At 36.1% G+C, this 13,172-nt stretch overlaps 1 protein-coding gene across 1 annotated transcript; it reads right to left on the bottom strand.

Annotated features, from left to right (window-relative positions):
* Positions 1 to 603: 603 nt before the first annotated feature.
* LOC133288313 (serine decarboxylase-like) lies at positions 604 to 3,834 on the bottom strand. The gene is made up of 6 exons (XM_061486044.1): positions 3,609 to 3,834; positions 3,270 to 3,501; positions 1,997 to 2,211; positions 1,948 to 1,962; positions 1,765 to 1,901; positions 604 to 1,179 (listed from the first exon to the last, which is right to left on the bottom strand). The coding sequence occupies exons 1-6, from the start codon at positions 3,826 to 3,828 to the stop codon at positions 604 to 606; spliced, it is 1,395 nt and encodes a 464-aa protein (XP_061342028.1). The 5' UTR covers positions 3,829 to 3,834.
* Positions 3,835 to 13,172: the final 9,338 nt, after the last annotated feature.

Here is a 13,172-nt window from a genome sequence, read left to right as displayed (position 1 = left end):
AACGAGAATAAGAAATCTATCTCTTATCTTCTCTCTTGCTTCTCTCACTTATCTTGTAATATGTATCTCTCTCATCTCGTCTCTCTTTCTTAGTTTTATAACATTACATTTATAATTTAGTTAATGAATTTATTTGTGTATACAAATTATACTTTAAAATTTAAAAACTTTTAACAAGTTAATATTTCACGTGACACGTTGGGAAATTAGTTGATAATTATACTAATTTCTATAGGTTTTATAAGAGTTATGTTGTAGGAAAAGTGATTGTGTAATGTTATAGAGATTCGTTTTGCGTGCCTTAGTTTTTTTTTTTTTTTTTTGCTTTATAAAGTGCGGGGTCCACAAAATGTTGTGTGTGTAAGAAATTTTTTCTTATCATGTTAAAGGACAAATTAAAACCCCAATTTGTATATATCAAAATTACATCCTAATTATAATACTATTTTATCTTTTTAACGGATTCGTGTTGCCTTAAAAACTACAATACTATAACTTAAAAAAAAAAAAAAAATCGTGTAAAAACTACAAGTGACAACTGCATCCACGCACTGAGTCAATTATTTATATACATCACATATGTATTAGTAAATAAACGTTCAATCATGATAATGTTTTGTGCATTGAACAAGCACAATTTCCAGAACCAACATTGTTTGCAATACATAGAGGTTGAAACCGTCCATCTTTGAACCAAATGGATCGTTTTTGAAGAAATTCACTGACAAAGGAGCCCAGCATTTCAATGGTAATGTGTTGCATCACCACCACATGTGCAATATCTCCTGTGCATGCCAAATTCCAGCTACGCGTAAAGTCATCATCCAGAGGCCTTTCAAAGACAACAGTATTACTAAATTCATTCAACATTGCACCAATGCCACTATCCCGTAGTTGATCCACTAAATGATGTGCATTCTTGATACACATCTGCACTTCTTTCTTGAGTCCTATCAAACCTCTTTCTTGAAGAGCATACCAGAGGAAGATTGGAGCATGCCCGCTACGGCTACCTGTGATTGTGACATCCCTTGAAGCAATGATTTCAACATCTCTAGTCAGAGCGTTCACGTGCTCTAAACGAGTAATTAAAACACCACAAGGAATTGGGCACCCCAAAAACTTATGGCCAGAAATGGCTACACTTCCAATAGGTTTCTTGAAGGTAATCCTTGGTGCCTGTGCAATCACTCAAACAATATTGTAGATGAAATCATAATTAAGTAGGAGTCATCTGAATCCTTAAGTTAGATAATAATGTAGATAAATAGGTAGGTCTACACATTTGCATTCTTAAAAAAAAATTGAAGCTTAGATTGAGAAAAGCTTTGTACTAAAACCTTGACTTTAATAATAATCGATTAATGACCTCAACTTTAAGACTTAACAAATAAGAATTTATATTTTTAAAAAAAAGTATAAAATTTATGAGACGTCATATATGTCATCCCAAGTTACATATTTGCTTTCTCAAGTATTTTTTATTAATAATTTGTTTAACAAAGTTAAGGTTCTTAATTGATTATAATAAGATTTCTTCACAAATTAATGTAGCATAATTTTTTTTCTCCAAAATATTGTCTACTATTCATGAATCTAAAGATTTGATTCCATAATCCAAATCACACTGCTTTAAACTTTTCTCAGCTGGGATGCTCCGGACTCCATACATCCGACCTCCACTGTATCTCCTACGTATACCTAAGCACACTTTCAAAGTAACGCTTTTATATAATAATGTTTATGTAAATAACTTTAACACACCCGTTCAATAAAAGGCAACATCATTCCAAATAGTGCTCCGTCACAGTGAATGTAGAATCGATCACGAGTAAAACCACATTCCTCAAGTGTTTGAATTACTAGATCAAGGTCATCGATACCTCCCTTCATAGTAGTCCCTGCAACATGAACTCTTTCAAGTTTAGCCAAAATGCCTACATATACAATTTGCACAAAAGTGTGTGCATAAGCTTGTTAACTGTAATTTGTGTATAGTTGTCAAAGACGAGGAGACCTATGTTTAGATTGATGATGGCTGGCTTGTCCTTGTGAGCAAGTAGTAAAGTCTTTAGTTCAGCACAATCAATCTTACCAGAAACGAATGTACCAACCTTCACGCACTGCATTCGATACATTCTTGCTATTTTGAATATTGAATAATGTGAATCTTGGGAGGTATAAATAATCCCATCTGGAAATTGTTCTCTCCTATATAAAAAGATATAAATCAATGTATGTGTTTAGGATACACATTATTTGTAAGGAATTAGTGTTTAGGAGATAATTTTATATCTTAGACACACATAAAGTGTGTTGTGTGGGACCCATGTGGAAAGAATAGAGAAAAAATATATATAATCATCACACACTTTTTGTTGGGAACTGATCAAGTTCTCTCAATTTTGGCTAAGAAGCTTTTGCGAAAGTGAAACGTCGAGTTAGGAGTTTGACTCTTCAATCAAAGGTGGGCTGTATCAACAGGTTGGCCAGCATAGCGGAAAAACGAATAATACAAAGAAGAGAGAGAGAGAAAGAACATAGCAGATTTTAACGTGGAAAAACATTTTTCAATGTGAAGAAGTAAAAATTCACAGGACATTATTGCATAATCAAACTTCCACTATAAAAATAAGAGTAAATACCCTTTTTGGTCCTCAGCAAATTTCACGAAGCCCGCTTTAGTCCCTAGAAAATAAAAAGGCCCATTGTGGTCCCTAAGAAATTCAAAATGGACCCATTTTAGTTCTTTTGGGGACTAATATGGATCTTTTTTTAATTTGTGAGGGACCTCGATTTCAACTAAATGGGTCCATTTTGAATTTTTTAGGGACCACGATGGGCCTTTTTATTTGTTAGGGACTAAAGCGGGCATCGTGAAATTTGCTGAGGACCAAAAAGGGTACTTACTCTAAAAATAATGGGTTACAAAAGATCAAGCTTCACCTGCAAGATGGTTACCATCATCTCACTACTAATGTTTATAAAGGGTACTTACTCTAAAAATAATGGGTTACAAAAGATCAAGCTTCACCTGCAAGATGGTTACCATCATCTCACTACTAATGTTTATAAAGGGGAGGAAGAAAGTTTAAAGTTTAGGATTTTTCAAACCCCTTAATGGCCTTTGAGCTTAGCATTAAGGAGGAAGTTCAATACTTTTATGTGTGTATAAGAGATAAAATTATCTCTTACAATATGAAAAATATTAATCCATGTTTGTAATATATCAAAAGGCTCTAGAAATTAGCAAGTTCAACAAAACTGACCCTATTAAAATCCCGTGAAGATTGCCTTCAGTTCCACCAGTTGTGACGTATCCCCAATACTCATCCTTCTCTATCTCCCAAAGGTTTGCAAACCAATCAAGAACGCAAACTTCAAATGCTGTTGAATTTAGAGAAAAACTGCTCCCTAGAAAAGGGTCACCAGCATTGTTGAGGTGAAAATGAAGCAACGGTGCTAATGCATCATAGTTGAAATTCTGATTAGTTGGATAGCCTGCAGTTGTGCGTGGAAGTCATTAATTAGTTTAGTCTCGTAAGTAAGTATACATAGCATTATAGATAGAGAGAGAGATAAAGTACAAGCACCAAAAGCTTACGTACCCAAGTTGCGCAAATTGTACTGATTTAGAGTTTCCACGTAGCGAGTAATTACTCCAGCCAAATTGGCTTTTGTCTCCCCACTGCATTTGGTGATAGCAAGGTTCATATCTCCATGATTCTCTTGAGCATCTAACTGTTTGTCTTCTTCTCTAGAGAGCTTGGCATTTCTAACCAGCGTAGGTAATAGCTCCGTGGCATGAGCCGATGGAATGAAAGTCATTGTTATGTTCTTGCTCACTAGATTCTCCATTTTAACCGTGACGGAGGCCATTTATAGGAGCGCACTTTTGCTACTAAGGTCGTACGGGGTGCAATTTTTGTAATTTATATTATGTATTACGTGTGTAAATTACAAAAATCACTTTTTTTTCTTCTCTTTCCGGTGCAAAGGCAACTGACATGGCACGTTTTTGTTCACAAATCGTACCTATGATTGTATTCTAGATTTTTGGCTTTTATAGCTATGGATGTACGTATCAATAGACAAAATAAGTGAAACTGTTGCAATGGTTAATTTGAAGATAGGACATCTATCTCTTGGAATCATTTATGTCCACAACTCATTATTCAATTATTGGTGTATGTATCTATCTCTTGGAATCATTTATATCACGTGAGTTGAATATATATATATATATATATATATATATATATATATATATAAATAAAAGGAAGAGTTATATTTATAAACTTTTTATTTGTAAACTTTTACAAACTATAATTAATATGTACTTCCCGAAATACATTAGGTTACACTATATTTCTGATAATTATAGTCAATAGCGAACCTAGAAAAAAAAATTAATGTATGCACATTTACAATAAAAGAATAAAGAAAAAAATTTAAAGAAAATTTTTAATATATTAAATACAAAAGAATATATAAAAAAAAAGTAAACTTTAATTTAATATAAAAAAAGTAATCAAGAGTCAACTAAACTGTTACAATACAACATTTTGGGTCATCAACAAAAATTAAAAATTACGGGCCTCAATTTAATCTCTTAGGGAAAAAAATCTACTCGTGATCCCGTAGAATTCAAAAATAGATTCAGATAATCAAAATCATGATCCTCTGAAATTCAAAAAGACCCATATTAATCCCTCAAAAGGACTAGCATGGGTTTATTTTGGAATTTAAAGGGATCACGAGTCAACTTTTTTTAAGAGATCAAATTGGATCCTATAATTTTTGTTGATGATCCAAAATATATTTTCTTTTCTTTTTTTCAAAAAATTTATGTGTGCACTTGCACACACTTGCACTTACCTACGTCCACCACTGTATATAGTGTAATTTGCAAGAATTTATAAAAAAAATTATAAATAAATTCTTCCTCTATCTATATATATATATATTGATAATAACTTCTTCTGTCGGAGAATAAGTTATTATCTTTCTGCGGCCACAATAATCAAGAAAAAAAATGAAGTATTAATAAGGACTTTACGTCCCTATTGGGTACTTAATAAGGACCAATACCTTCATATATAAGTTAAAATTTAGGGATCCATTTTTCATGAAGTATTAATTACTTTTGATGAATATAAATTATAGAGTCTAAAACTTAAGAAATGAAAAATATAAGTACTAATACATAAAAGAAGAAATTTAAAATTGAATCAGAAAAATTATAGAAATTAAAAAATATTACAGAGACGAAAACCCAAATTAATAAAAATATGTATTTAATTTTAATGTACTCTAATAAACCTTATATAAATTAAACAAATGTGATACGATGTTTTCAAGATATTTCAAAATAAATCATTCCTTACTCAATTCTGAATTATTATTACTATACTTTTAATTTAAATGCACTTTTTATATAATTGTTTAGTTACTATTTAATTACGTATTATTTAATATAAAAAAATCATCCTAATTATTGTTTGAAAAAATTAATGTGTTTCAATAAATTATTAAATGATAATGTAAAAATATTTAAATTAGTAATATATATTTAAACTGTACAATTAGATGTTATATCATGCATTATTTTAAATACTGATCATATTTTTTTTCTTAATGGACTCAGGTCCAAAATGCCGTACATAATGGGGACATTGACCATATTGCCACTCCTTTCATAAAAATTTACCTGATTGTCACTTCTGAAAAAAAATTTGCCAAAATGCCACGCCTGAATCCCGCTGGTCTGACAAGCAGGAATGGACTGGACACGTGTCAGCGTATGAATGGTCAACCATTCTCGCTGGGCCGCCCAGCTAGAATGACAGAATGCTGACACGTGGCAAAAGCACAGGCATTCTCTGCATGTCTGTACTTTTGCCACGTGTCAGTATTCTGCCATTCTAGCTGAGCGGCCCAGCGAGAATGGTTGACCATTCAGACGCTGACACGTGTCCAGTCCATTCCCGCTTGTCAGACCAGCCGGATTCAGGCGTGGCATTTTGGCAAAAAAATTTTCAGAAGTGACAATCAGATAAGATTTTGCCTAAAAAGTGGCAATATGGTCATTGTCCCTACATAATGATAAATCCTTTATCACAAAGAAAACATTTTCAAAGAAGCTCCTCTAACTAACAATAAATGCTGGTATTTTTTGTGCTTCTCTACAATCTCAAGCCATCTCTATCAACAGTTAATTAGAAGAATTTATCGTCTCACTACTGACGGGAAACAATCACGGACGTTCCCCAGAATTAGTTATTCTCCCGTTATAAATTTTAGTATTTTAATCACAAGGTACATATCTTCTCCTAAATTCTTAAATATACTTACACAAAATAAATATTAGTATTCTAGCTTAATCATTTTTAAAAATAATATACTATAAAAATAAATAAATTAACTAATACTCAGCTAATAAATGAAAATTACTTTTAAATAAAATATTTACGTTACGATGTTTAACAATCGAGTCGCCACTTCCTTATTTTTTTTTTGTTGGTAAACACACTTCCTTATTTCTTTTCATAAAAGTAACATATACTTCAAATTAGTTAATTATTTGTTCTAATAATTAACTACAAATTTATTATTTTTTTCTAATTCATTTAACTACTTATAGAAGAGGTTATCTAACACCCTGCGTGCATCCGGTGTATTAAACATACATATGATAATGGCGCAGCTAAATAAATGCAGAAGCTAACTTTTTCTTTCCAATTATGATATCATTAATTATTAACCAAGTGGATTACTTATTCTTTTTCAAAATATCGTCTGTATGTAAATTGTAATAAATAACTACACTGAATAAAACCTTATTCAATATATGTGTATCTAGTTACGAAACTACAACACGTAGACCGGACAATATCCTGATACATTATACAACTCAAGACTAAAAGCATAACTGACATCAATGTGGCATGAACAACCCTCATACTCACCAAATAAGGCAACATAGTCAACAATGTCTCAAATCAAATAAACATATACTGATAGCAAGGCATAGTAGAAATCCAGGCATATCAATAAAACATGCATAATCAGCTCAACTTTGGCCTCCTGCCACTGGAGATCTCAACCCCAGAGGTACCTGTACCTAAAAATTTGCTCCAACACGGGGTGAGATCTCTAAAAAAAAATCTCAGTAAGACATGGGGTCCTCAAGGATCTCTCTGTAACACCCCGTGTATACCCGGTTTGTTAACTTTTACTTTCAATTATGACGTCATTATACTTAGCCAAGTTGATTACTTAATCATTTTCATAAAAACATTGCCTATATGTAAATTGCAAATAGACAGCTAACTGAAATACCTCAATACATAAATATTTGTGAGTAACTAAGTCACGAAACTACAACACGTAGACCGGACATAATCCTGATACATTATTACATCTCAAATCTGAACTAAGACATAATCAAACAATGTGGCATGGACAATCTGCATGCTCACCAAATAAGGCAACTAAGCCAAACATAGTATCAACAACAGTAACATAATAATAACAAGCTAAAGGCATATCATCAGCATATATAATCCAGCATCCAAACATATCATCATATAAACAGCAATATATAAGCTAAGCTCCGGCCTCCTGCTGCCAGAGGTCTCAACCCCCGAGTTACCTGAACCTGAAATATGTGCCCCAAACGTGGGGTGAGATCTCTAAACAGAAATCTCAGTAAGACAAGGGGTCCTCAAGGATCTTCCACCCCAAGCTCACTTACATGTGCAGTATAAGTTCTAAAAGCAGTAATTCAATATCAGCTCCAAAATCAGTGCAACGCAACAGATAATCATGTCATGTGTGTTATAACTCTTCTATTGATCAGAGAAGTGCAGGAATACGTCTATTACCCACACAGTACACGCCCATGTTGTACTCGCCCACAGGACCACCCCATGGCTTCCTGTCTAGGCGAAACACCACATACATATCATAAGGCAATTGCACTTAACAGTTCAATAGCATTTCAATAAAACAATACATGAAAACACATCATGCATATAAATCATCCCCCCATGGGTTATGGTGGAACAAACAATGGCTAAACCGAGTACACGAAAGCTTACCTTGCAAGCTAGCAATCCAAGCCAAGAGTCTAACCAATCTCAAAGCTCAAACACAGCAGAATCACAATCTGTTTTGGACCAGCATCATATCAATATCATACTCAACACGCATAAGACACAAAGACAACGTCTTTCCTTTACGTTTCATGTCTTTAGGCTTCTCTCAAAGCCACAAGCCCTTAATCACTTAGATTGTGACTTAGTTTAATTATTACAGAAGTCCAACTTAATCAATCTAGGGTCCACAAACCCCAAACACAATTCTGTACGAACAGTACCGTTACTGTTCACGCAAACCCAGAATATCCGGATATATGTCGGGACATATCCGGATATCATATCCGGATATCAGAGATCCTATATCCGGATATCCATATTCTGATATCCATATCCGGATATCATATCCGGATATTTCGCGACAGAATGCAGATTCTGTATTTCGCGAGATATCACTCCAAAGGTTCTATTTTTAACACTTTTAAACGTTAAAGCATGCATCTTTACAGACTTACAGATTCATGTTTATGTTGGTTACTTCATTTTAACTTATTACATGCCAAGACTCAAGCTTTAACCCATTAAAGCTCATGATCAAGGTAGGTGAACTTACCCAAGGCTTAAAACAGAGCAACTATGGCTCTTGGAGCTCTCCAAACTGCCTCAAAGGTTCTGACTTTGAAGGTGCACGAAAATGGCACACCACAAAGGTTCTCTCTTCACAAAGGTTGCTCCTTGGAGCATCAACCACCAAGAAATGGCTTCCCACTTCACCAAACCCAAAAGTCAGCACCCAACCCTCACTCAAAATGACACTCTAACTCAGAAATGCACCCCCTTTCTATTTCCCAAAGCTTGTATACACTCACCCATGGAGTTTTTGTGAAGAAACCAAGAGGAAATGTGGTCTCTTGATTGCTCAATGGAGAGGGAAGAAGGTGGTAAGGTGGCTGACCAGAGAAATGCAATGGAGGCACGTAGAGCACAAAGAATCAGCCTAGGGTTCTGTGTAATGCTCTATTTATAACCGGTTAAAGATTAATCACAAAGTATTACCATTAATAGCTACGCTTAGCATTTTAATCTCAAACTTTGGAATCTGAACCTACTCATTTTTCTAAGATTTTTCATATTTTTATTTAATTTTTCGCAGCATCTTTCCGGTACGCGCTTTTCCATAGCCAGTATCAGTTCTGGAACCAGTTCTCATTATTTTAACTTGAAACTTGAAATCACAGTCCTACATATTATTCTAGGAATATTCATGCACTTATTATAATATTCCGGGATACTTCAACGGTACGCATTTATATCGAGTAGCATAACCGGTATCTGCACTTTTCGTCAGAAAAGCGACTTTCAGCATTACTAATAACTTACCAATATTATTTAAGCCTTATAATAATTATTAGAGTCAATTATAGAATTATTTCCTAATTTCTCATAATTAATTAATTAACTTCCTTAATTAACGGTGCGGGTTCTTACATTCACCTCACTTTTTTAGAATTTTGTCCTCAAAATCAGAATATACCTATCTCGAAAGTCGGGATACTGCCGGAGAAGCTCGTCCTCTCGCTCCCAGGTACACTCCTCAGGAGTTCTTCCTGTCCATTTCACTTTGACCATCGGAACGTTCTTGCTCCTTACCTTCTTCTCGCACGATCGAGAATCTTAAGTGGTTCGACGGGAGTTTTCAAGTTCTCCCGAACTTCCACATCATCTGGTTGCACCACGTGCGAAGGATCTGCGATGTACTTCCGAAGTTGAGACACGTGAAACACGTCGTGGATGTTGGCCAAGTTCGGAGGTAAGGCAAGCCGGTAGGGAATAGGTCCTACTCTACCAAGGATCTGGTAGGGCCCAATGAATCGCGGGCTCAGCTTTCTCACTCTGAGGGCCCGACCAACACCGGTGACAGGTGAAAGTTTCACAAACACGTGCTCACCGTCACTGAACTCCAGTGGACAATGCTTGACATCGTAGTAGATCTTCTGACGATTCTGCGCCTGCTTCAGTTTCTCTCGGATCATATGGATCTGCTGGGTGGTATCTTGGACAAAGTCCAAGCCAAAAAGCTCCTTATCTCCAACCTCAGACCAGCAGGTAGGAGTCTGACACCTCCTACCATACAACGCCTCGTAGGGTGCCATGCCCAGGCTAGCATGGAAACTGTTGTTATACGAAAACTCCACCAATTGGAGGTACCTATCCCATGCTGAGCCCTGCTCCAAAGTGCAAGCCCTCAACATGTCCTCCAAGGTCTGGATGGTCCGCTCAGTTTGTCCATCAGTCTGAGGGTGATAGGCTGTACTCAGTCTCAACTGAGTCCCAAAAGCTTCCTACAGTGCCTCCCATAACCGAGATGTGAACTTTGGGTCCCTATCACTTATGATACTCTCGAGCATCCCGTGAAGTCTCATGATCTCGCGAACATACGATCTGGCCAACTGCTTAGTAGTGAAGCTCACTTTCACCGGAAGAAAGTGGGCAGATTTCGTCAATCTATCCGCAATGACCCAGATAGAGTCACAACCAGCCTGAGTCTTCGGCAAACCCACAACGAAGTCCATGGAAATTCTCTCCCATTTCCATTCCGGAATCTCAAGAGGTTGAAGCTTACCAGACGGCTTCTGGTGTTCAATCTTCACCTTCTGGCAAATCAAGCACTTAGACACATACACCGCTATGTCCTTCTTCATGCCCGGTGTAACACCCCGTGTATACCCGGTTTGTTAACAGGTCATCGTATTAAGCAATGCTTAATAAAAATTGCGGAACATCGTTTTCTTTTCAATTATGACATCATTATCCTTACCAAGTTGACTTACTTAATTCATTTCAAAACGTTGCCTGTATGTAAATTGCAAAAGACAACTAACTGAAATACCTCAATATAAAATTAATATCAATATGTATCTAGTCACGGAACTACAACACGTAGACCGGACAACCCTGATAGTTTATACAATGCAAACAAACTTAAACATCGCCAAAACAATGTGGCATTGACAATCCCCATGCTCACCAAATAAACAACATACTCATCAAGTCTCAATACAAACAGCATGGTAATGGTAAAAGCATAAAACCAAGCAGGTGCATCAGCATAAATAGCAAACATGATAATCAACTAAGCTCCGGCCTCCTGCCACTAGAGGTCTCGGCCCCTGGGTTACCTGAACCTGAAATAAGCGCCCCAAACGTGGGGTGAGATCTCTAAACAGAAATCTCAGTAAGGCAAGGGGTCCTCAATGATCTTCCACCCCAAACTCACTTACATGTGCAATATAAGTTCTAAAACAGTTCAACAGTATAAGTTCCAAAATAGTGCAATGCAGCAGATAATCATGTCATGTATGTCAATACTAATCTACTGGCCAGAGAATGCAGGAATACGTCTATTACCCATACTAGTGCAAGACGCCACTTGCACCCACCCACGGTGTTACCGTCTTGTAAGACGCCATATACTCAGCCTAACCGTCAAAGTGGAACAACACATACATATTAAAAGCCACTGCACATAAAGCTCAACAATATTTTCTATTATCAAAGCATGTAAACACATCATGCATATAAACCATTCCCCCATGGAGTATGGTGGAACCACACAATGGCTAAACCGAGGACACGAAAGCTTACCTTGCAAGCTAACTATCCAATGCCAAGAGTCCACCAATCTCAAAGCCCAAACACAGCAGAATCACAATCTGTTTTGGACCAACAATCATATCAATATACAGCATACAAGCATATGACATAAATACAATGTCTTTCCTTTACTTTTCACGTCTTAAAGCTTCTCACAAAGCCATGAGCCCTTAATCACTTGATTCTGACATAGATTAATCATTACAGAAGTCCTACTTCATCAAACTAGGGTCCACAAACCCATAACAACATTCTGAATGAAGAGTGCAACTACTGTTCTTTGAAAACTCAAAATATCCGGATATTCGTCGGGGGCATATCCGGATATCAATATCCGGATATTCAGGACCCCATATCCAGATATCCATATCCGGATATTTCGCGACAGAACTCAGATTTTGCATTTCGCGAGATATCAATCCCAAGGTTCTATTTTTACCGATTACAGAAGCTTAAACATGCATTTCTAGGTGTGTTTAACCTTACCCAACCTTAAGTTATGATCTTCAGCTTGTTACATGCATCAAGGCTTCATTTTTAGCAAAGGAAACACAAGGTCATGGTTGGTGACACTTACCCAACACTCAAACAGAGTAGCAAAGGCTTATGGAGCTCAACAAACAGCCTCCAAAGTCCAGACCTCAAGGGTGCACAAAAATGGAACACAATACTTGGTTTTTCTTCACAAAGGTTGACACTTGGAGCTTCAACAACCAAGATAATGGCTTCACACTCCACCAAACCAAAAGTCAGCACCAAAAACTCACCAAGGCAGTGGCCACAACCCAGAAACAAGTTCCACAACTCACCCCCAATGGTATACCTCACTCGCATCAAGTGTTTTGGAGAAGATTTCATGAAGAAATGGCCTCTAGGCTCAAGAAATGGGGAAAGGAAGGCAATGGAACAGTGAGGAAGGGCTGATCAGCCACCAAGTCGCGTAGGGATATTGTATGGCCTAGGGTTTTGGGCCAACAATGCATATATATAGTGCATGAATCTTAATCGCACAGTATTAGTGCTAATTGCTACGCTTAGCATTTTAATCCCAAACTTAGGATTATGAACCTACTCATTTTTCTAAGATTTATCATATTTTTATTTTATTTTTCGCAGCACATTTCCGGTACGCGCTTTTCCATAGCCAATATCAGTTTTGGCACCAATTCTTATTATTTTAACTTGAAACTTGTTTTATGAGTCCTATATATTATACTAGTGACATATACACACTTTTTATAATTTTCCGGGATACTTCATCGGTACGCCTTTATACCGAGTAGCAGAATCGGTATCTGCACTTTTCGTCAGAAAAGCGACTTTCAGCTTTAATAAACACTTACCATAATTATTTAAGCCTCGTAATAATTATTAGGGTCAATTATGAAATTATTTCCTAATTTCTCATAATTAATTAAG

This window comes from Gastrolobium bilobum, unplaced genomic scaffold, assembly GCF_033153095.1.
Source record: "Gastrolobium bilobum isolate Gb01-03AN ecotype WA unplaced genomic scaffold, APGP_CSIRO_Gbil_v1 utg2831, whole genome shotgun sequence".
Classification (NCBI taxonomy): Eukaryota; Viridiplantae; Streptophyta; class Magnoliopsida; order Fabales; family Fabaceae; genus Gastrolobium; species Gastrolobium bilobum.
This window is presented reverse-complemented; position numbering and strand designations above follow the sequence as displayed.